Source organism: Tachyglossus aculeatus, chromosome 5, assembly GCF_015852505.1.
Source record: "Tachyglossus aculeatus isolate mTacAcu1 chromosome 5, mTacAcu1.pri, whole genome shotgun sequence".
NCBI lineage: Eukaryota > Metazoa > Chordata > Mammalia > Monotremata > Tachyglossidae > Tachyglossus > Tachyglossus aculeatus.
This window is the reverse complement of record NC_052070.1, coordinates 1,755,017-1,779,010: the sequence shown is the minus strand read 5'-3', so window position 1 is coordinate 1,779,010 and position 23,994 is coordinate 1,755,017. Positions and strand designations below refer to the sequence as shown.

The window sequence follows — 23,994 nt, the reverse complement described above, 5'->3', positions numbered from 1 at the left end:
ATACCACTGATGATGATGATGAGGGAGTTTCAGGCAGAAGGTAGGATGTGAGCAAGAAAGAGGTCAGCACAGAGAAGTTATGTGACTTGTCCAAAGTTGCACAGCAAGGAAATGGTGGAGTCAGGATTACAATCCACATTAGATTCTAGGTTCTAATTAGAGAGAGATGAGAAAGAGGTATGGTTGAGTAGATTGGCTTGAAAGCTGTGATTTGATGAGAAAGGAATGAAATATAGCCCCACAGCACTTATGTACATATCTGTAATTTATTTATTTATATTGGTGTCTGTCTCCCCCTCTAGACTGTAAGATCGTTATGGGCAGGGAATGTGTCTGCTATATTGTTATATTATACTCTTCCAAGAGCTTAGTACAGTGCTCTGCACCCAGTAGGGCTCAATAAATGTGACTGACTGACTAATAATAATTATAATAATTGGGGTATTTGTTAAGTACTTAATATGTACCAAGCACTAGTCTAAGTGCTGGGGTAGATACAAGGTATCAGATTGAATGCAGTCCCTGTCCCTCATGGGGCTCACAGTCTTGACCCTCATTTTACAAACGAGGTAACTGAGGCACAGAGCAGTTAAGTGACTTGCCCAAGGTCACAGAGCAGACATGTGGCAGAGCCAGGATTAGAACTCACATCCTCTGACTCCCAGGCCTGTGTGCTTTCCACAGACCATGCTGAGGGGGAGTGTTGATTGAGTGCCTTAAAGTCAATGGTAAGGCATTTCCGTGAGATGTGGAGATTGTATGGGCAACCATTGGAAATGTTTGAGAGATGAGTAGACTTGCACAGAACCATGTTTTATTAAAAATAATCCAGTCAGCAAAGTGAAGTATGACCTGGATAAGGGAGAGGCTGGAGGTAAGGAGGTCAGCGAGGAAGCTGATACAGAAGTTAAGGAAGGCTATGACAAGAGCTTGGACCGGCGTGTGGAAGTTTGGATGGAGGGGAAGGGGAAGATGGTGGATTAGGATGTTCAGGCTGCCTTGGGTTGTGAGAGGCACAGCGGGGCCCAGTCCAGAAAGGAAGAATGGACTAAAGAGGCATCTCCCCTTGGGGACCCATTAAGGGAGAAGGGATCACCCAAACACTAGGATATTGATGTTACATTAGCCACTCACTGAGAAGCATCTTGGCAAAGCCATTTCCTCCTTTCTCAGAGCCCCTTGGGAGCCAGCAGCCTGTAGACAAAGATGAATGATTCAAAACCTGGGTCCTTCCAGGCCAGGATCATTAAGAATCATTCAGAGGCCCCTTCTCCTGGAAGGCAGAAAGAGAATGAGACAAAGGAGATGCATCCCCGCTCCACTAATCCTGGGGCTTCTACTATACCTGAGGATACCTCTCCTCCCAGGCCTTTCTGGAGGCAAAAAGCAACTTAGTCCACCTGGTAATAATAATTGTGGTATTTGTTAAGAGATTACTATGTGTCAGGGCACTGTACTAAGAGCTGGGGTAGATACAAGCAAAGCTTGCTGGACACAGTCCAACAGTACCTTGCTCTGCATACCATACACTGTAAGTTCTTTGAGGGCAGGGATCATATCTACTAACTCTACTGCAAGATGTAGTCGATAAAGCACAGGCCTAGGAGTCAGAAGGCCATGGGTTCTAATCCCAGCTCCTCCACTTGTCTGCTGTGTGACCTTGGGCAAGTCACTTCACTTCTCTGGGCCTCAGTTAACTCATTTGTAAAATGGAGATTGAGACTGTGAGCCCCATGAGGGACAGGGACTGAGTCCAATCCGATTTGCTTTGTATCTACTCCAGCACTTAGTACAGTGTCTGACACACAGTAAGTGCTTAACAAATACCATAATGATTAATTATTGTTATTACCGAACTCCCCTAAGCTGCGAAGTACCATGCTCTGCATGTGGCAAACTGTAAGCTCCTTGAGGGCAGAACAGTACTTTGCACATAGTAAGTGCTTAATAAATGCCCTTATAAAAGAACTGAGTTTACTAATTCTACTCTCCCAGGCACTTAGTACAGTGCTTTGGACACTGTAGGTGCTGACTGACTGACAGGCTCATACAATTTAAAAGCCCTAGACTGGTCATCTGGTTAAGATGTAAGCACTTACCAGAGCTGATGAGGGTCACCCATGGCAATTTTGGGGTCTCCTTCCCCTCCCCGCCAACAAGTCATATGTCAGTTATTCAGGAGCATTTACTGATCTCTGCCATGAGCAGAACACTGAAATAGGCATATAAGCGCCTGATGATGATGACTGAATGAATGAATGAATATGAGAAGCTAGTTATAATGTACAATTAAGACCTGCCTTTAAGAAGCTTGCAATCTAATGGAGTAGACAGGCCAACCACACATACACAAAGTACAACGACCTGGATCAGAACAGATTCATGAGTTCACTAGCAGAGACTTTACTTTCCCTAATTAGTTCCCAGCACCCGTTATGTCAACCCCTCAGTAACCTTTAAAACATACCTACTTACAGACCATCCTTAGACCCTGTGCATATCTATGCTTATTCTATTGTTCCAGTCAGTCAGCCAATCGTATTTATTGAGCATATACTGTGTGCAGAGCACTGTACTAAGCCCTTGGGAGACTATAACACAAGAATAAAACAGATACATTCCCTGCCCACAATGAGCTTACAGTCTAGAGGAGGAGACAGATGTTAATAAAAAGTAAATAAATTACAGACATGAACACAAGTGCTGTGGGGCTGGAATGGGGGTGGTGAATAAAGGGAGCAAATCGAGGCGGCACAGAAGGGTGTGGGAGATGAAAAAAGGAGGGCTTAGTCAGGGAAGGCCTCTTGGAGGAGATGAGCCTACAGTAACGCTTTGAAGTAGGAGAGATTAATTGTCTGTTGGATATGAAGAGGGAGGGCATTCCAGGCCAGAGGCAGGCCGTAGGCGAGAGGTCAGCGACAAGATGCTCTGGGCATGTCACTCCCCTCCTCAAAAATCTCCAGTGGTTGCCTAACAATATTGAATCAAGGAAAAATTCCTCACTCTCGGCTTCAAGGCTCTCCACCACCCCGCCCAATCCAACCTCACCTCCCTTCTCTCCTTCTACAGCCCAGCCCGCACCCTTCACTTCTCTGCCACCGCTAACCTCCTCACTGTGCCTCGTTCTCACCTGTTCCACCATCAACCTCTGGCCCACATCCTACCTCTGGCCTGGAATGCCCTCCTTCCACACATCCGCCAAGCTAGCTCTCTTCCTCCCTTCAAAGCCCTACTGAGAGATCACCTCCTCCAGGAGGCCTTCCCAGACTGAGCCCCCCTCCTCTTTTCCTTCTCCTTCCCTCCCTTTCGCCACCCCGCCCTACCCCCTTTTCCTCCCCACAGCACTTGTATATATTTGTACATATTTATTACTCTTTTTTATTAATGATGTGTATATAGCTATAATTCTATTTGTTCTGATGGTATTGACACCCAACTGTCTACTTGTTTTGTTTTGTTTTCTGTCTCCCCTTTCTAGACTATGAGCCCATTGTTGGGTAGGGACCGTCTCTATATGTTGCCAACTTGTACTTCCCAAGAACTTAAGACGGTGCTCTGCACACAGTAAGTGCTCAATAAATACTATTAATTGAATGAATGAACAAATGAATGAGATAGATGAGATCAAGGTAGAGAGAGAAGAACTAGCATTAGAGGAGTGAAGTGTGTGGGCTGGGTTGTAGCAAGTAGTGAGGTGAGGTTTGAGGGGGCTGTGAGATTTGGATCCCACATGGATGTCACATTCAGTTCCTTGAGCCATTCCAACATTCGTTCATTCATTCAATCATATTTATTAAGTGCTTACTATGTGCAGAGTACTGTATTAAGTGATGGGGAAAGTGTAATATGGCAATTAAGAGTGACAATCCCTGCCCACAACGAGCTCACAGTCTAAGGGGGGGAGGCAGACATCAATACAAATAAACAGACATCAATTTAATAAATAAAAATACAGGTATATACGTAAATTCTGAGGGATTGGTTGTGGTGCTGGGTGGGGGGAGAATAAAGGGAGCAACGCAGAAGGGAGTGGGAGATGAGGAAAAGTGGGCCTTAGTCTGGGAAGGCCTCTTGGAGGAAATGTGCCTTCAGTAAGGCTTTGAGGGGGAAGAGAGTGATTCTCTGGTGGATTTGAGGAGGGAGGGTATCCCAGGCCAGAGGTAGGATATGGACCAGGGGTCGGGGGTGAGACAGGCAAGATGGAGGCACAGTGAGAAGGTTAATAATAATAATGACATTTATTAAGCACTTACTATGTGCAAAGCACTGTTCTAAGCGCTGGGGAGGTTACAAGGTGATCAGATTGTCCCACGGGGGCTCACAGTCTTAATCCCCATTTTACAGATGAGGTAACTGAGGCCCAGAGAAGTGAAGGGACTTGCCCAAAGTCACACAGCTGACAATTGGCGTAGCCGGGATTTGAACCCACGACCTCTGACTCCAAAGCCCAGGCACTTTCCACTGAGCCACGCTGCTTCTCTAACAGCATTAGGTTAGCACCAGAGGAGTGAACTGTGTGGGCTGGGATACAGAAGGAGAGAAGTGAGATGAGGTAGGAGAGGGCAAAGGGATGGAGAGCTTTAAAGCTAATAGTGAGCAGTTTTTGTGTGATATAGAGGTGGATAGACAGCCACTGGAGATTTCTGAGGAAGGGGGTGACATGTTCTGAACATTTCTGTAGAAAGATGATCCGGGCAGCAGAGTGAAGTATGGACTGGAGTGGGGAGAGGCACGAGGTTGGGAGGTCAGAAAGGAGTACTGATACAGTAATCTAGGTGAGATAGGATGAGTGATTATATTAAGGTGAGAAGCAATTTGAATGGAGAGGAAAGGGCTGATTTTAGCGATGTGAAGGTGGGACCTACAGGATTTGGTGACGGATTGAATATGGGAGTTGAAAGAGAGAGAAGAGTCAAGGATAATGCCACTGACAGCCAGACTCAATATCAAGTGACAAGATAGGATCATGAATAATAAAGATCAGGTATGCAGTCAGTTCTCCTAGCATTGAAAAGGATGAGGGACAGCAGGAGAACCCAACAGCTGCTGGATGGAGAGCTGAGAATGGGAAATGAAAGCCGGGAGGGCAGAGGAAGCAGCATGGCTTAGTGGCAAGAGCATGGGCTTGGGAGTCAGAGGATGCGGGTTCTAATCCCGGCTCCACCACTGTGTCTGCTGTGTGATCTTGGGCAAACCACTTTACTTCTCTGTGCCTCAGTTACCTCATCTGGAAAATGGGGATTAAAACTGTGAGCTCCATGTGGGACAACCTGATTACTCTGTATCTACCCCAGCGTGGCTCAGTGGAAAGAGCACGGGCTTTGGAGTAAGAGGTCAGGGGTTCAAATCCCAGCTCCACCTCTTGTCAGCAGTGTGACTTTGGGCAAGTCACTTAACTTCTCTGTGCCTCAGTTCCCTCATCTGTAAAATGGGGATTAAGACTGTGAGCCCCACGTGGGACGGCCTGATCACCTTGTACCTTCCCCAGCGCTTAGAACAGTGCTTTGCACATAGTAAGTGCTTAATAAATGCCATCATTATTATTATTATTACCCCAGTACTTAGAACAGTGCTTGGCACATAGTAAGCGCTTAACAAATGTCATTATTGTTATTGTTATTGTTATTATTATTTTAGGGACTCTGTAAAACTAAGCCTCAGACAGTGTTAATCCCAGCTGACTGCTGGGAGTCAATAGCTGAGGAGAGACCAGACCCGCACACTGCCATCAAGAAGGGAAACAAGGAAGTTGTGATTTATGGGAACTCAACATGGAGCAGCCTTTTTATATGCATAATGTGGCCGGGACTATGGGCTTCTCTTCGGTCACACACACACACACGAACAGGTGAACTCTACTGTCAGTGGAATCTTCTTCGAATATAGAGGACGACTCTGTACAAATTTGCTTCAAACCCTGGCACCTCACCCTGACAGTGTCCCCAGGCTGGGTCTGTAGGTCAGGTTCTGAGATTCTGTTGTCACGATCCCCGCAGTCGCTCTTCTCCTTGCTCCTTACCTGCTGCTTCTCTCCTCCGGCTCCCTGCCTGACAATCTCAGAGGCACAATTTTCCTTCCCTCCCTGGACTCTCCAAGGTCTCGCACCTGGTAGCCTCATTTATCTTCCCGCTGGGTCCATTCTCACTTATTTGACAGCCCTCCCTCCTCCTCTTCCCTCCTAATGATCTAAGGTCAAGAGTTCCCATGACATAGACACATCTTGCCAATGATGCTCAATCCCCAGAATGTATCTTTCCATTAAATAGAAATCTCATCCATCAGACAGATGTTCCATACTTTAAAAAAAAACCCTTTAGGACCTGGCCGATCCCTGTCTAGCTGAGATAGTCTATGTGTGGTCCTGTTTAGGAGCAGGTGGATGACCTGAGCTACCTGTAAACCCCCCTAGAAGTCCTCAACCCCCAGGCAGCCTTGCTGAACTCGTGTGCTACCTGCGCCATACCTCGCTGAGAAAGGGCAAGAGAAGGATCAGAGGCAGAGTAGAGACAGGGCAGGGGTGGGAATAGGGCAGGGCAGGATTAAGGGCAGGATCAGGGGAGGGGCAAGACAGAGGGCAAGGGGAGTTGGGGGCAAGGGGACCTGGGGAAAGGGAGGAACTGGGGCCAAAGGCATGGTCTAGTAGCTAGAGTCATAGGACCTGGGTTCTAATCCCGGCTCCACCAACTGTGGCACTTACTAAGCGCTGGAGTGGATACAAGCAAATCAGGTTGGACACAGTCCCTGTCAATCAATCAATCAATCAATCGCATTTATTGAGTGCTTACTGTGTGCAGAGCACTGTACTAAGTGCTTGGGAAGTACAAGTTGGCAACATATAGAGACAGTCCCTACCCAACAGTGGGCTCACAATCTAGAAGGGGGAGACAGAGAACAAAACAAAACGTATTAACAAAATAAAATAGACTAGATATGTACAAGTAAAATAAATAAATAGAGTAATAAATATGTACAAACATATATACATATATACAGGTGCTGTGGGGAAGGGAAGGGGGCAAGGTGGGGGGAATGGAGAGGGGGAGGAAGGGGAGAGGAAGGAGGGGGCTCAGTCTGGGAAGGCCTCCTAGAGGAGATGAGCTCTCAGTAGGGCCACATGGGACTCACAGTCTCAATCCCCATTTTACAGATGAGGTCAGTGAGGCACAGAGACGTTAACTGACTTGCCCAAGGTCACCCAGCAGACAAGTGGCAGAGCTGGATTTAGAACCCACGACCTTCTGACTCCCAGACCCGTGCTCTATCCACTACTTCTTGAGTGCAGACAAGTGGTACCCGCTACCACTTGTCTGCTGTGAGACCTTAGGCAAGTCACTTCACTTCTCTGGCCCTCAGTTCCCTCATCTGTAAAATGGGAATTAACATTGTGAGCCCCATGTGGGCCAAGGGACTGTGTCCAACCTAAGTGGCTTGAATCCACCCCAGTGCCTAGCAGAGTACCTGTCACACCGTAAGTACTTTACAAATACCGTAAAAATTAAAAACTAGACTAAAGAACTAGGTACAACGGGAAGCTGGTGACAAGAGAAAGATGGTGTGGGGCACACAAACCCTGCCCCAGCCCTGCCCTAGTTCACCTTACGCCCATCCATCCCTGCTTGGGGGCTGACCAGGGGCTGACCAGGGGCTGGCCGGGGGCCGACTGGGAGCCCACAAAGAAGCCTCCAGATTACAGCCTTTAGGACACTCCCGCCAGCTTGCTAGCCTCCTCCTTCACATATAGCCACCATGAGAGCTCCAAGTTTTCAAAGTCACTCATTCCTCAACCTCTCCTCAAATCCAGAACAATAACGAAAAAGCACGTTGGAGCCACTACCCTGCCTACCGAAGCAGTTATCAACAGGTTCCTCCTGGACCCCATTGTGCCATAACACAGACTCCATTTTCTTACGTACTGTAAGATCCTTGTGGGCGGGGACTGTATCTACCAAGCGCTTAGTTCAGTGTTCTGCGCATGGTAAGCATTCAGTAAATATCACTGATGGATTGGTTCATTTAAAATGACCAACTCCAATAGTGGGAACTGAAAGAGATGAAAATGTGTGTCCTGTTCATGAGCACATACAACAGATCACTTTTCCAATTAGCCAGGCACATTTTCTCTTTCCTTTGTTCCTTGGAGACCAGAGAGGATAAATAGATTATGCCTCAGACATGTAAATGGGATCTGAGATGTGGTTCCTGACAGATTAAACTAGACTCTGAAGTCCATTAATTTTGTTCTGCTGGTGGAAGGAGCCTGGAGAGAAGATTGCCCTTGTTTTCTCTCATATCAGCCCTCCTTCCCTCCCTCCCTCCTTCCACGCCCTGCCCATTCTCCAGGTGAGAAGAGAGGGCACTAGTGAAGTCAGGCCCAGGTCCATGAGATGGGGGCCACCCCTGATCAACTTAGCTAGCCAACCTGGGCAATCTAGCTAGCCAACTGGAACACCTGATCAGTCTTCTCAACTTGGTCAACCAAGGTCACTAACCTGGTCAACCTAGCTGGCCAAGCTAGTCAGCCTAGTTAGTCAACCTGGCCAACCTGGTCAATCCACCTAGCTCTCCAACCTGCTCAACCTGTTCAATCTGTTCAACCTGGCGAATATAGCTAGCCAACCTGGCCAACCTAACTAGTCAACATAGTCAACCTAATTAGCCTACTTGATAAACCTGGTCAATCTGTTCATCGTGGCTACCCTGATCAATGTAGTCAGCCAACCTAGTTAATCTAGATAGCCAGCCTGGTACACCTGATCAATCTTTTCAACCTGGCCAACCTAGTTAGTGAATTTCATCAATCTATCTAGCTAATCTAGCCAACCTGGCCAACCAAGCTCACCAACCTGAGCAACCTAGCTAACCAACCTGGTTAATCTAGCTAGGCAACCTGGCCAAACTAAAAACCCAACCTGGTCAATCGAGCTAGCCAACCTGAACAACCTGGTCAGCCTAGCTCACCAACCTGGTCAACCTGGATAGAGCATATTGGATTGAGCACAGGCCCAGGAGTCAAAAGGACCTGGGTTCTAATCCCAGCTCTGCCATTTGTCTGCCCTGTGACTTGAGAAAGTCACTTCACTTCTCTGTATTTCAGTTACCTCATCTGTAAAATGGGAATTAAGACTGTGAGCCCAGGGAATGTCACAGTTTATTGTTGTATTGCACTTTCCCAAACACTTAGTACAGTGCTCTGCACACAGTAAGCACTCAATAAATACAACTGAATGAATGAATGAATGTGGGAGAGGGACTGTGTCCAACTTGATTCATTTATATCTACCCCAGTGCTTAGTACAGTGCCTGGCACACAGTAAGACCTTAACAAATACCATTTAAAAAAAAAAACAGCTTGCAAACGTGGCCAACTTGACAAGTAGCAGTTCTGCTGCAAACTGTAAATTATTTGTGGGCAGGGATTGCATCTTCCAACTCCATTGCATTGTTCTCTCCCAAGCACATAATGCAGTGCTCTTCACAAAGAAAGCACTCAATAACTACCATTGTTTGATTGACTGATCCTGGCTTGACGCCAAAGTGGAGAACAAGATGGAGGTGATGAATCTCTTTCAGCAGCAGCACGGACAGACCAGATGTCTGCAGCCATTCTGCCCTTCATCCAAACACAGTCTTGAATCCAAGGGAGAATCAGATAGAAAAAAGGGAGGACACACAGTGTGACCCAGCTCTTCTCCTCTGCCAGTCGGGGAGTGGAGAGGAGGGGAGAAGACAGAGGAAGAAGGGAACTAATCATAATAACTGACTCTGTTCTCCTCTTCCTTCAGACCCTAGAGGGAGGCTCAACTTTCCCAGGGACCAAGGAGAGAAGAGCCTTCCCCACTCCATCACTGCACTCTCAAATGGGCAACTCCAGCTCCTAAAGTTGGGGGGAAACCAGACAATCAGTGTCTACTCTCAGAATCCCCCGGTCCCTCATCCAGCATGGCCTAGGGCTCCACCCTCTTCACTGTTCAAGAGCTCACTCAGATAGAGTGGGCCTGGAGCTAGAGGGGAAAGGAACCTCTCCTGCCCCTCCCCCATACCTTCCTCCTCCCGCCCCTTGTTAACTCCCCAGTCTTTTCCAGCAGTATCTTAAAAGGAGATCTTCTGCCCTTTCTCAAAATCCACCCCCTCCACCTGCGCATCTGACCCCATCCCTTCACACCTTATCAAAACAACTTGCCTCCTCCCTTCTTCTCTCCCTGACAACCATCTTCACCTGTTTGCTCTCCAATGACTTTTTCCCCACCGTGCTTTCAAACATGCCTGTGTCTCCCCTATCCTAAAAAACCTGCCCTTGACCCCACAGCTTCCTCCAGTTATTGTCTCATCTAACCTTCTACCATTCCTTTCCAAACTCCTTGAGTGAGTTGTCTATACCAGCTGTCTCTAGTTCCTCTCCTCCAATTTTCTCTTTGACCCCTTCCAATTTGACTTTGTTCCTCTTCTCTCCACAGAAACCACCCTCTGAAAGGTTACTGATGATCTCCTTCTTGCCAAATCCAATGGCCTCTACTCCATCCTAATCCTCCTCGACCTCTCAGCTGCCTTTGACAACCAACCCTCCTCCTGGAAACATTATCCAACCTCAGCTTCACTGTCATTGTCCTCTCCTGGTTCTTCTCCTATCTCTCTGACCACTCATTTTCAGTCTTTTTCATGGGCTCCTCCTCTTCCTTCCACCCTCTAGATGTGGGTGTCCCTCAAGGTTCTGTTCTGGGTCCCCTTCTATTCTCCATCTACACCCACTCTCTTGGAGAACTCATTTGCTCCCGTGGCTTCAACTACCACCTCTATGCAGATGATTCCCAAATCTACATCTCCAGTCCTGATCTCTCTCCCTCTCTGCAGTTTCAAATCTCTTGCTTTCAAGACATTTCTACTTGGATGTCCCACGGTCACCTCAAACTTAACACTATCAAAAACAGAACTCCTTATCTTCCCAACCAAACCCTGGCCTTCCCCTTACTTTCCCATCACTTTAGACAGCGACCAGTCAATCAATCAATTGTATTTATTGAGTGCTTACTGTGTGCAGAGCACTGTACTAAACGCTTGGGAAGTACAAGTTGGCAACATATAGAGACAGTTCCTACCCAACAGTGGGCTCACAGTCTAAAAGGGGGAGAAAGAGAACAAAACCAAACATACTAACAAAATAAAATAAATAGAATAGATATGTACAAGTAAAATGAATAAATAAATAAATCCTTCCTGTCCCACAAACCCATAACCTTAGCATTATCCTTGACTCCTCCCATTCAACCCAAATACTCAATCTATCACTAAATCCTGTCAGTTCAACCTTCACAGCTCTCTAAAATCCACCCTTTCCTCTCCATTCAAATTTCTACCACCTTAAACCAAACACTTATTCTATCCTGCCCTGATTACTGTATCAGTCTCTTTGTTGACCTCCCTACTTCCTATCTCTTCCCACCCCAGTCCATGCTACCCAGATCGTTTTTCTACAAAAATGTTCAGTCCATGTTTCCCCATTCCTCAAGAACCTCCAGTGGTTGTCCATTCACCTCCGCATCAAACAGAAACTCCTTACCAACGGCTTTGAAGCACTCAATCACGTTGCACCCTCCTACCTCACCTAGCTACTCTCCTACTACAACCCAGGCCTCATACTTCACTCTTCTAATGCCAACCTACTCACTGTACCTCCATCTCATCTATATCACCACCGAACTCTCACCCACGTCCTGCCAATGGCCTGGAATGTCTTCCCTCTTCATATTCCACAGACAATTGCTCTCCCCACATTCAAAGCCTTATTGAAGGCACCAAGGCCTCATTTCCTTTCCTCCCACTCCCTTCTATATCACCTTTGTGCTTGGATTTGCTCCCTTTAGTCACCCCTCCATCAGCCCCACAGCCCTTATGTACATAACTGTAATTTATTTATTTATATTAATGTCTGTTTCTCCCTCTAGACTGTAAGTTCGTTTTGGGCAGTGAATATGTCTGTTATATTGTTATATTATATTCTCCCAAGTGCCTAGTATGGTGCTCTGCATACAGTAAGCACTAAATAAATAAGATTGATTGATTGATCTGGGTTCCCCATCAGTCCTCCAGATCACATGCCAAGCCCCTCCCCGGCAGGACGCTGTTCCAGGAACTACAGACAAGAAGAGGTGTGGTCTATGAAAAGAGACCGGATCTGAGAGTGAGGGGATCTGGCTTCTAATCCTGGTTCTGCCACTTTCCTGCTGTGTGACCCTGAGCAAGTCACTTGATTTTTCTGTGTCTCTGTTTCCTCATCTGTAAAATGAGCATTCAATATCTCCCTACTTCTTAGACTGTGAGCACCATGTAGGACAGGGAATGTGTCCAACCCAATTTACTCGTATCTACCCCAGTGCTTAGAACAGTGCTTGACACATAGTTTGCAGTTAAATTTTTAAGAATCATTATTAACAAAGGAGGAGATGACAGTGGGCTGGAGGAACCTGTCCATGGTTTTTGGAATAGAGGCAGCCAGGAAACTCCCTGAATCTAGGGTCTCATGCTGCCGCCTTCTGCTCAAAGAGTAAAAGCTTTTCCATCCTTTCAGGTAGGTCCCACCACTGTACCAACATCACAGGTGATCCAAAAGGTCTTCCTCACCCTGATGGTGACCTGCTTATTCCTGGACGCAAAAATGGGATTTATTCTTATCTACAAATGTAGTTCCTCTCAGAATAGTGAAATTCCCTCCTGCGGTCAAATATGACACTCTGATAATGGGCTGTCTGGGTCACCCTCCCCTTCCCAATCTCTACTCCTCGCTGCCGCACCGATTATTTCCCTGAAGCATCACTCAGTGCAAATTCTTCTCAAAACCTCCCCCGGCTCCCCAAGTCTCTCCACATCAAGCAAAAACTCTTCACTGTCGGCTTTGGGGCTTTCCGCCATCTACCCGCCCCCACTTACCTATCTGCTCTCATCACCCACCATTCCCTCAAATCCTTGAGCAAACTTCTAGTTGTCCCTTGCTCTTGACTCTCCCCACTCTGTCCCCTCCTTCATGCTGTTTCCCTGGCTTGGAACTCCCTCCCTCCCCACATCAGACAGATCACAGCTCTCACTCAAGTCCATCCCTTCTAAAGTCAGACAGTGACCCACTGGTCGACATTGGGGGCAGCGGGGCCACCCGCCTGAGCTGTACTGGTTGGGTTGCCAGGTGGAACCTGGGATCCCAGCCAGGAGCATGCCCAAGCTGGCTGACAGAGGGGGAGGAATGGGGAATTGGAGCTTTCCTGGTTTAAGGGTGTGTGTCCTCTGTGATGAGAGGAGGGAGGGCTTCTTTCCTGCGGGGACTAGGATGCAGGTGCATGGTGGAAGGGGCTGCAGTGCTGAGTCTGGCCCGAAGGCGGGAACGAGGGCGGGTGTGTGCACCGTGCGGAGAGCTTGGGCTGCTGCTGCCATGGGGTGGGCATCCCCTGGGCATCCCCTGCTCCCTCTCCTCAGAGATCGGAGCCCTCGTTCCAGCCCCTCTTCAACCCCTGACCCCCTGACACAGGTGCTCAGAAGTTTGGCAGAGGTCCAACCCTGTCCAGTGATTCCTTCACCTCCAGCTCCCCAGCTTTCATCCCCACAGCAGGAGGACACACTCTCTGCCCCGGGTACTCTGGAGTCTGGCAGGGGGCCGAACATCCCCGGTGACTCCTTCTCCTCTGCACTAATCCCCACGGCAGGGGAACATGCTCTCTGCCCATGGACTCTGGGGTCTGGTGGGGGAACGCCCCTCCCTGGTGACTCCTTCTCCTCCCGTTCCCCAGTGCTGTGGGGCACACACTCTGCCCTGTGGACTCTGGCATCTGGAGGGTGGTCTGACCCTCGCCAGTCCTTCCTTCCCCTCCATGCTCATCCCCACTGTGGGAAGACATACACTCTGCTCTGCATACTATGGAATCCTGGGGAGTCTGACCCTCACTTGTGCCTCTTTCCCCTGCCGTTCTCCACTGCTAATCCCCACATTGGTGGGGGAACACATATTCTCCCCTGTGGACTCCGGAGTCTGGTGACGGCCCAAGTCTGGCCCCTCGCCTCTGCCCCATTTTCAAGCCCTGGGCCCTGGCCATGTGGTAGCTGAGAATTCATTCATTCATTCATTCAATCGTATTTATTGAGTGCTTACTGTGTGCAGAGCACTGTACTAAGCACTTGGGAAGTACAAGTTGGCAACATATAGAGACAGTCCCTACGCAACAGTGGGCTCACAGTCTAGAAGGGGAAGACAGAGAACAAAACAAAACATATTAACAAAATAAAATAAATAGAATAAATATGTACAAGTTAAATAAATAGAGTAATAAATACGTACAAACATATATACATATATACTGGTGCTGTGGGGAGGGGAAGGAGGTAAGGCGGGGGGGACGGAGAGCGGGAGGAGGGGGAGAGGAAGGAGGGGGCTCAGTCTGGGAAGGCCTCCTGGAGGAAGTGAGCTCTCAGTAGGGCCTTGAAGGGAGGAAGAGAGCTAGGTTGGCGGATGTGGGGAGGGAAAGCATTCATTCCAGGACAGGGGGATGATGTGGGCTGGGGGTCAACGGCGGGACAGGCGAGAACAAGGCACGGTGAGGAGATTAGCGGCAGAGGAGCGGAGGGTGCGGGCTAGGCTGTAGAAGGAGAGAAGGGAGGTGAGGTAGGAGGGGGCGAGGTGATGGACAGCCTTGAAGCCCAGGGTGAGGAGTTTCTGCCTGATGCGTAGGTTGATTGGTAGCCACTAGAGATTTTTGAGGAGGGGAGTAACATGCCCAGAGTGTTTCTGGACAAAGACAATCTGGGCAGCGGCATGAAGTATGGATTGAAGTGGGGAGAGACAGGAGGATGGGAGATAGGAGAGGAGGCTGATACAGTAGAATCCAGGATGGCAGGCTGTAGTAGGCCCCACCAGGAAGAGCAAACCCTGATGTCAGCACCCTGTGATTGGCTGAGGGAATGAAGGGAAGTAGCATGGCATAATAGATTCCTCCTTCTCCTTCTATGACAATTACTGCTACTACTGCTACTGCTACTACTCCTGCTACTGCTACAAGTATTATTACTGCTACAATTACTGTTACAATTCCTACTACTGTCACCGCTACTCCTACTACACTAACTGCTACTACTACTGCTATTGCCAGTGCTATTTCTACCACTCTACCACCACTACCATTACTACCACTAATAATAATAGTATTCGTTGTATCAGGTACTGTATCAAGCCCTAGGGGTGGATACAAACAAATCAGGTTGGACACAGTCCCTGTCCTATATGGGGCTCACAGTCTCAATCCCCATTTGACAGGTGAGGTAACTGAGGCACAGAGAAGTGAAGTGAAGGTAACACAGCAGACAAGTGGCAGAGCCGGGATTAGAACCCATGACCTTCTGACTCCTGGGCCCATGCTTTATCCACAGCGCCATGCTGCTTCTGTTACTATTATTACTACTACCATTATCGCTATTACTACTACTACTTCTGCTGTTACTCCTGCTATTACTGCTGCTGCTGCTGCTACCACTACTACTACCACTACTTCTACTCTTTCTATCATTCCCACATCTCCAAGTAGGATCATTCCAGACCAACAGAAATACACCTTGTATTGGAATATCAATCAATCAATCAATTGACAATAAATATCACTGACTGATTGATTGAGCACTTACTGTGTGCCGAGCACTGTACTAAACACTTGGGAGAGTGCAATGCAGTAGAGTTGGTAGACATGATCCCTGCCTACAAGGTGTATACAGTCTACAGGCGTACCTTCAGTTGTGATGTTTCCTCACCTGTAAAATGGGGATTAAATTCTACTCAGATTGTGAACCCCATGTGGAACAGGGACTGTATCCAACTGGACTGACATATAATCTATCTATCTGCCACCATGATTAGAACAGTGATAGACATGTAGTAAACACTTAACAAATATAATAATAATAGTTATTATTATTATTTCCCAAGGTCCAGATAAGTGATGGAGGAGATGATCTTCCAAGATCCATTCTCCTCCCTGGGGAGGAGGGAAAGCTGCCTGTAGAGAGTGGGGTGGGGTTGACTGAGGGGAGGGTCTCTGACCATTGGGCCAGAGGGCCAGTGGGCAAGTCATCTGAGCATAGCCTTGGCCCTGCAGTGCCAGGCAGGTTGGGCGTCAGAGGGTTGGGGGAATGGGCAGGGGTGGGGAGTATTTGCACACATGGAAATTGCTCTATTTAGAGTAGAAGCCCCTTGTAGGAAGGGAGGGAGTGGTTCATTTGGGTGTTTGGAACAACCCAATCGTTTAGTACAGTGCAATGTCCCCAAAGAGTGCTCAGTAAATGCCATTATTACTACAGTCACTCAACAAGCGTCACCCTGCTCTCCTCAGCTACTTCCTGACATGGACTGGAAGCTGCTGCACGTGGAGCTAGTTCCAAGTTTCATGACACCCCAAGCCTCTACTTGGATATACGGCTGAAAATCTAAACTTCAGGTGTCCAAAATAGAACTCCTCATCTTTCCTCTTTCTTCCCCACAACTTTCCCATCACCACCATCCTCCCTGTCTCAAAATCCCACGATCTTGGCATTGTTAATCACTCAATCAATCATATTTATTGAGCACACACTAATAATAATAATGTTGGTATTTGTTAAGCGCTTACTATGTGCCAAGCACTGTTCTAAGCACTGGGGAGGATACAAAATGACCAGGTTGTCCCATGTGGGGCTCACAATCTTAATCCCCATTTTACAGATGAGGTAACTGAGGCACAGAGAAGTTAAGTGACTTGCCCAAAGTCACACTGCTGACAAGCGGCAGAGCTGGAATTTGAACCCATGACCTCTGACTCCCAAGCCCATGATCTTTCCACTGAGCCATGCTGCTTCTCTGAGCCACGTTGCTTCTCTGAGCCACGCTGCTTCTCTGCACACACTGTGTGCATAGGCCTGAACTAAGTCCTTGGGAGGGTACAATATAGAAGCATTGGTAGACACATTCAGTGCCCACAGTAAGCTTACATTCTAGAGGAGGAAACATTCATTAATATAAATAAAAGGTGGCTATGTACATAACTGCTATGGGACTGAGCAGGGGTGGTGAATAAAGGATGCAAATCCAAGTGCAGGGACAACACAGAAGCAAATGGGAGAAGAGGAAATGAGGGCCCAGTCAGGGAAGGCTTCTTGGGGGGGAAAAGATGTGATTTTAATAAGGCTTTGAAAGTGGGAAAAGTAACCATCTGTGCCGATTTGTACCTCCCAAGCGCTTGGTACAGTGCTCTGCACACGGTGGGCGCTCAATAAATACGACTGATTGAATGAATGAACAAATGCCAACTTTATTATAATGACAATAATGGTATTTATTGAGCGCTCCCTGTGTGCCCGGCACTAGTTCCCAGCGCTGGGGGAGATACAAGCCTTCCCCTCCCCACAGCATGTGTATTTATATTTTTACAGATTTAGTACTCCATTTTACTTGTACGTATTGACTATTCCATTTATTTTGTTAATGGTGTGCAGTTTGTACATATTTATTACTCTATTTATTTTACTTGTACATATTTATTCTATTTTATTTTGCTAATGTGTTTTGTTTTGTTGTCCATCTGCCCCTTCTAGACTGTGAGCCCACTGTTGGGTAGGGGCCGTCCCTATATGTTGCCGATTTGTACTTCCCAAGCGCTTAGTACAGTGCCCTGCACACAGTAAGCGCTCAATAAATATGACTGAATGAATGAATATGAAGAGGGAAGGCATTCTAGGCCAGAGGCAGGACATGACCCAGAGGTTGGAGGTTGGAGGTTGGAGAAGCAGCGTGGCTCAGTGGAAAAAGCACGGGCTGGGGAGCCAGAGGTCATGGGTTCTAATCCCGGCTCCTCCACTTGTCAGCTGTGTGACCTTAGGTAAGTCACTTAACTTTTCTGGGCCTCAGTTCCCTCATCTGTAAAATGGGGATGAAGACTGTGAACCCCATGTGGGACAACCTGATTACCTTGTATCTACCCCGGTGCTTAGAACAGTGCTTAGCACATAGTAAGCGCTTAACAAATACCAACATTATTATTATTATTATATAGATGAGATTGAAATACACTCACTAGATTGGCATTAGAGGAGTGAAGTGTGCAGGCTGGGTTGTAGTAGGAGAATAGCAAGGTGAGGTGGGAAGGGGCAAGGTGATGGACGGCTTTAAAGCCAAATGTAAGGAGTTTCTGTTTGATGTGGAGGTGAAGGGACGACCACTGGAGGTTCTTGAGGAGTGGAGAAACATGAACTGAATGCTTCTGTAGAAAAGTGATCTGGGCAATAAAGTAAACAATGCACTGGAGTGGGGAGAGATGAGGCTGGGAGGTCATCAAAGAGGCTGATAGAGAAATCAAGGCAGGATAGGATAAGAACCTGGATTATAGTGGTAGCAGCTTGGATGGAGAGGATGAGGCAGAGTTTAGCGATGCGGTGAAGGTTGAAACACCAAGATTTGGTGATAGATTGAATATGTGGGTTGAATGAGAGAGATGAGTAGAGGAGAACACCGAGGTTATGGACTCGTGAGACAAGGAGTGTGGCTAAGTGGGTAGAACACAGGCCTGGAGGTCAGAAGGATCTGGGTTCTAACCCCAGCTCCACTGTGTGCCTGCTGCGTGACCTTGGGCTAATCTCTTCACTTCTCTGTGCCTAAATTACCTCATCTGTAAAATGGGGATTAAGATTGTGAGCCCCAGGTGTCCAACCCAGTTTGCTTGAATCCATCCCAATGCTTAGAACAGTGCCCGGCACCTAGTAAGTGCTTAACAAATACCTCCATTATGATATGATTATCATTCTTATTATTAGGGAAGATGGAGGTGCTGTCTACAATGAAGGAAAATCAGAGGGAAGAAAGGATTTGGGTGGGAGGATAAGGAGTTCTGCTTTGGACAAGTTTAGTTTGAGGTGTCGACCTGGTCATCCAAGTAGAGATGCCCTGAAGGCAGGAGGAAATGGGAGACTGTAGAGGAGAGAGAAGAGGGAAATGTAGAATTGGGAATTATCTGTATAGAGATGATAGTTGAAGGCATGACAGTGAATGAGTTCTCCAAGGGAGTGGGTGTAGATGGAGAATAGACGGGGATCCAGAAGTGAGACTTAAGGGACTCCCACAGTTAGGGAGTGGGAGGCAGGGGAGGAACCAGAGAGATAGGAAGAGAACCAGGAGAGACAGTGTCAGTGAGGCTGAGGTCGGATAATGTTTCCAGTAGAAGGGAGTGGTCGACGGTGTCTAAGATGGATGAGAGGTCGAGGAGGATTAGGATGGAGTAGAGTGGATTTGCCAGGAAGGAGATCGTTGGTGAGCTGGTGGAGTGCAGTTTCTATGGAGTGAAGGGGGCAGAAACCAGATTGGAGGGGGTCAAGGAGAGACCTAGAAAAGAGACTCGGGAAGCAGCACGGGTTTGGGAGTCAGAGGTCGTGGGTTCTAATCCCGGCTCCACCACTTGTCTGCTGTGTGACCTTGGGCAAGTCACTTCACTTCTCTGGGCCTCAGTTACCTCATCTGTAAAATGGGGATTCAGACTGTGAGCCCCTGTGGAACAGGGACTGTGTCCAACCTGATTGTCTTATATCTACCCCACCACTTAGAATAGTGCTTGGCACATGGTAAATGCTTAAAAAATACCATCATGATTATTATTATTATTACTACTGGATAGAGGAGAGGAAGTGGAGACAGCGGGTGTAGACAACTTACTCCAAGGAGTTTAAACAGAAATTGTAGGGGGGAGCTGGGATGATAATTGGAGGGAGCCATGGGGTCAAGGGATGCTTTTTTTTTAGGATGGGTTGACATGAGGTTGTTTGAAAACAGTGGGGAAGAAGTCAGTGGAGTGCAAACAAACAGTTGAAGATGGCTGTCAGGGAAGGAAGCAGGGAGGGGGCAAGGTGTGAGGTGTTTTAATAAGGTGCGCAGGGATGGGGGTCAGATGTGCAAGAGGTGGGGGTGGATTTTGAGAAAAGGCAGGAGATCTCCTCTTGAGCTACTGCTAGCAAAGATGGAAGAGTTGAAGAAAGGAGAGGAGGTGGGAGAGACTGTAGAGGAGCAGGGGAGATTTTAGGTAGATCACACCTGATGGTTTCAACTTTCTCAATAAATTATGTGGCCTTGACTTATCTCTCCTTTGAGCCGCCTATTGTGTCTGTCACCAAATCCAGTTGGTTTTACCTTCATAAAATGTCATAACATCGCTTCAGTAGCCCTTTGCCCAGATGGGTTTAGGTTGCACAAAGATTGAACAAGTCACACTTCTGAGCTCACAGTAGTGGAATGGACAGGCTGCATGATAATAATTGTGGTATGAACTATTAACTATTATTAACTATTATACTAACATAATCAGTCTCTTCTGCTCCTTCACTGGTCCAAGCATTTGTCCTATCCCGCCTCGACTACCGCATCAGTCTCCTCGCTGACTTCCCTACCTCCAGCCCCTCCCTTCTCCGGTCCCTATTTCACCCAGCTGCCCATATTTTGCTGAAAAATCTTTCTGCACACATCTCCTCCTTCCTCAAAAATCTCCAGTGGTTGCCCATCCACCTCCCCGTCCAACAGTAAGTCTGATGCAGTAAGTGCTTAGAGAAGCAGCGTGGCTCAGTGGAAAAGAGCATGGGCTTTGGAGTCAGACGTCATGTGTTCAAGTCCCGGCTCTGCCAACTGTCAGCTGTGTGTCTTTGGGCAAGTCATTTCACTTCTCTGGGCCTCAGTGACCTCATCTGTAAAATGGGGATGAAGACTGTGAGCCCCCCATGGGACAACCTGATCACCTTGTAACCTCCCCAGCGCTTAGAACAGGACTTTGCACATTGTAAGTGCTTAATAAATGCCATCATCATTATTATTATTAAACAGAAACGAGGGCACCGAATCATCTATTTATTTTATTTTATTTTATTTTATTATTTTATTTTGTTAGTATGTTTGGTTTTGTTCTCTGTCTCCCCCTTTTAGACTGTGAGCCCATTGTTGGGTAGGGACTGTCTCTATATGTTGCCAATTTGTACTTCCCAAGCGCTTAGTACAGTGCTCTGCACATAGTAAGTGCTCAATAAATACGATTGATGATGATGATGATGATGATCTTGCCTCCTTCTACCGGACCTCACTGATGTCCTACTACAACCCAGCACACACTCTTCACTCCTCTAAGGCCAACTCCTCACCGTCTCTTGATCTCAACTCTATCCAATGTCTCCTTACTCACACCTTTCCTCCTGCTTGGAACTCTCTGCCCCTTCCTATCCCACAAACCACCACTCCCATTTTCAAAGCCCCACCTAAAATCACAACTCCTCCTGGATGCTTTCCCTGACTGAGCTCTCATTTCTCCGCCCTAGTCTCCTTCCCTTCTACGTTGCCTTTCATACTGGACTCTGCACCACTCCCAGCCCCACAGCACTTAAGGCCAGCTCCATATAATCTGCCACTTCTGCTATCTGTAATTCATTTTAATGTCCGCCTCCCGCAGTAGATTGTAAGCTCCTGGAGGGCAGGGAAAGTACCTACCAACTCTATTGTGTGGTTCTCTCCTAAATGCTTAGTGCTCTGTATGCAGTAAGTGCTCAAAAAATGTGTTTGATTGATTGATTGATTGGGAGCTGCAGAGACCACTGAGTCCCATGACAGATGGTCATGAAAGAGAGAATTTGGTGATTGGTGATCTCAGCCCCTGCTGTGATTCTTTACTTAGCATGTTGGACTCTCGTTGTTCGTGCCGATGCAGAAGTAGCATGGCGTAGTGGATTAAGCACGGGCCTGGGAGTCAGAAGGTCATGGGTTATAATCCTGACTCCACCACTTGTCTGCTGTGTGACCTTGGGCAAGTCATTTCACTTCTCTGGGCCTCAGTTCCCTCATCTGTGACATGGTGATTGAGACCGAGAGCCCCACATGGGACAGGGTCCGCGTCCAACCTGCTCAGCTTGGATCCACCCCAGTGCTTAGTACAGTGCCTGGCACATAGTAAGCACTTAACAAACACCACAGTTATTATGATGTGGCCTGTCCATTCCACTACTGGGAGCTCAGAAGTGTAACTTGTTCAATCTTTGCCCAACCTAAACCCATTTGGGCGAAGGGCTATTGAAGCAAAAGGTTCAGTGTCGATGCCGACTTCTACTGAAACCTCTCCATTCGGGATTGGCCCATTTGAGTGGAGTATTTGTGGGGAAGGTTAGGGAAGTCAGTGGCAGTCATCCCTTTCCTAAAATAAGTGTGTTTTCCCTCTCTTCAAACAAGTGATTTTTCCCGGTCAGGATCCATTGTTCCTGATTGCGTTCATGTAGCGTGCTGTGAAACCTCATGTCAAATCGGGAGAACGATGGCACCGGCCCCCTGGGAAACAAACTCAGAGGAAAGCCCCCACTGCGCCCTGGGGTTGCGATGGATGTCGTAAACCCTGGGGCCTGAAGAAGATGTGTGTGAGGGAGGGAGCCACATGGGTGAGGCAGCTTGTGAGTTGTCTTTGGGGAATGAACCAGAGTTTGGCATTCGGTGTTCTCCGTCAGCCTTTTCCCAGATAACATCCTGAAAGTCCTCTTGGACTGTCCGTTCGCAGGGGTTCTGGGCCTCTCCCGTCTCTGGTTTCTGGCTCTGCAGGGGCCTTTCCACGGCTAACCAACAATCATCAGGTTCATTTTCCGAAAGCTCGATAAGAGGCTGCGACCCTTCGATCGTTCCTTCAGTCACCCCCTCCTCCCGTCCCCTACCCACTCCCACCCCTTGCCTCCCCCTATCCTCCACGCCTCCCTCCCAACTCCTACCCTCCACCCAGCTGGCCCCGACCATCTGGCTCTCCTCCCTGGGCAGGGCCTCTGGGGGGGATGCTGAGCCGATCTTGGTTTCATGGACCGTGAAAAGCATCCCTGTTTCTAGGAGGGGTCCCGATCCTCTGGGCATCCCTGGCACACAGGAATAGCCCAGGAGAGACAGCGGGAGCGGGGAGAAGTGGGGGGCTCGGAGGGTGAGGGGACTCCCGGCCCCTCAGAGCGGGTGGAGTGCGTGGGGAGGGGTCCTCGCTGGGCGGGGGGAAGGGGTCGCGCCGATGGCCTCCAGGCTAACGGCTAGCCGGGACCCGACAGGGGAGGGGATGGAAGGGACAGCGGAGGCCCTGGAGGTGCGGAGAAAGGGCGGGGCCCCGGCTGAGCCACCGGCGGCCACAGGAAAGGGCCCGGAGCGCCGGGAAAACGGGCGGCTCCCCCGCAGCGCACCCGGCCCGCCTCCAGCGCCGCCTTTTCCCACGGTTCCTCCGTCCCCGGCGAGGGGGAAAAGGGGGCGCGGACCCCGGCCGAGGGCACGGGCTCCGGAAAGGTGCCAGGAAGAAGGGAGAGGGAAGGCGGAGGGGTCAGCAGGGAGGAGGGCAGAGAAGCAGCATGGCGTAGTGGCTCGAGCCGGGGCCTGGCAGTCGGACGGTCAGGGGTCCTGGTCCCGGCTCCGCCACTTGTCTGCTGTGTGACCTTGGGCAGATCATCTCACCTCTCCGGGCCTCAGTTCCCTCATCTGGAAAACGGGGGTTGAGATGGTGAGCCCCGTGTGGGAGAGGGACTGGGTCCCACCCGATCTACCGTGTCCCCTCCAGCGCTTAGCACAGTGCCTGGCACCTAGCAAGCGCTTAACCGGTAGCACGATGATGATGATGGTGATGGTGATTAAACAGGGAGGAGGGGTGGGGGATGGGGGGCAGGCTGTGGTTCTTGGGCTGCGTCTTGTCCCTCGGCTGGCGGTCGGCCGGCCTCCCGGCTTTGTCCGGCCCTGTCCGGTCCTGTCCTGTCCTGTCCTGTCCTGTCCTGTCCTGTCCGGTCCTGTCCTGTCCTGTCCGGTCCTGTCCTGTCCTGTCCGGCCCTGTCCGGTCCGGTCCGGTCCGGCCCTGTCCGGTCCTGTCCGGCCCCGCCTCCCCCCCGCGTCCCGGTCGTGCCCACGCACCTGTTGCGGGAGGTGGTGCGGCGCCTCCTTGGCCGAGGCCCGGCGGCCGTCCGCCTTCCTGCCGGGCCGGGCCG

General features: G+C 48.8%; 1 protein-coding gene across 1 annotated transcript in view; it reads right to left on the bottom strand.

The window, feature by feature from the left end:
* The window catches only part of DPYSL2 (dihydropyrimidinase like 2), a 139,151-nt gene that overhangs the window by 114,839 nt on the left and 318 nt on the right, over window positions 1-23,994 (bottom strand). The window contains exon 1 of the mRNA XM_038746866.1: window positions 23,921-23,994. This exon is cut by the window's right edge and continues 318 nt beyond it. Within this exon, the coding sequence (XP_038602794.1) occupies window positions 23,921-23,994 (74 nt within the window). The remainder of the gene's footprint in view (window positions 1-23,920) is intronic.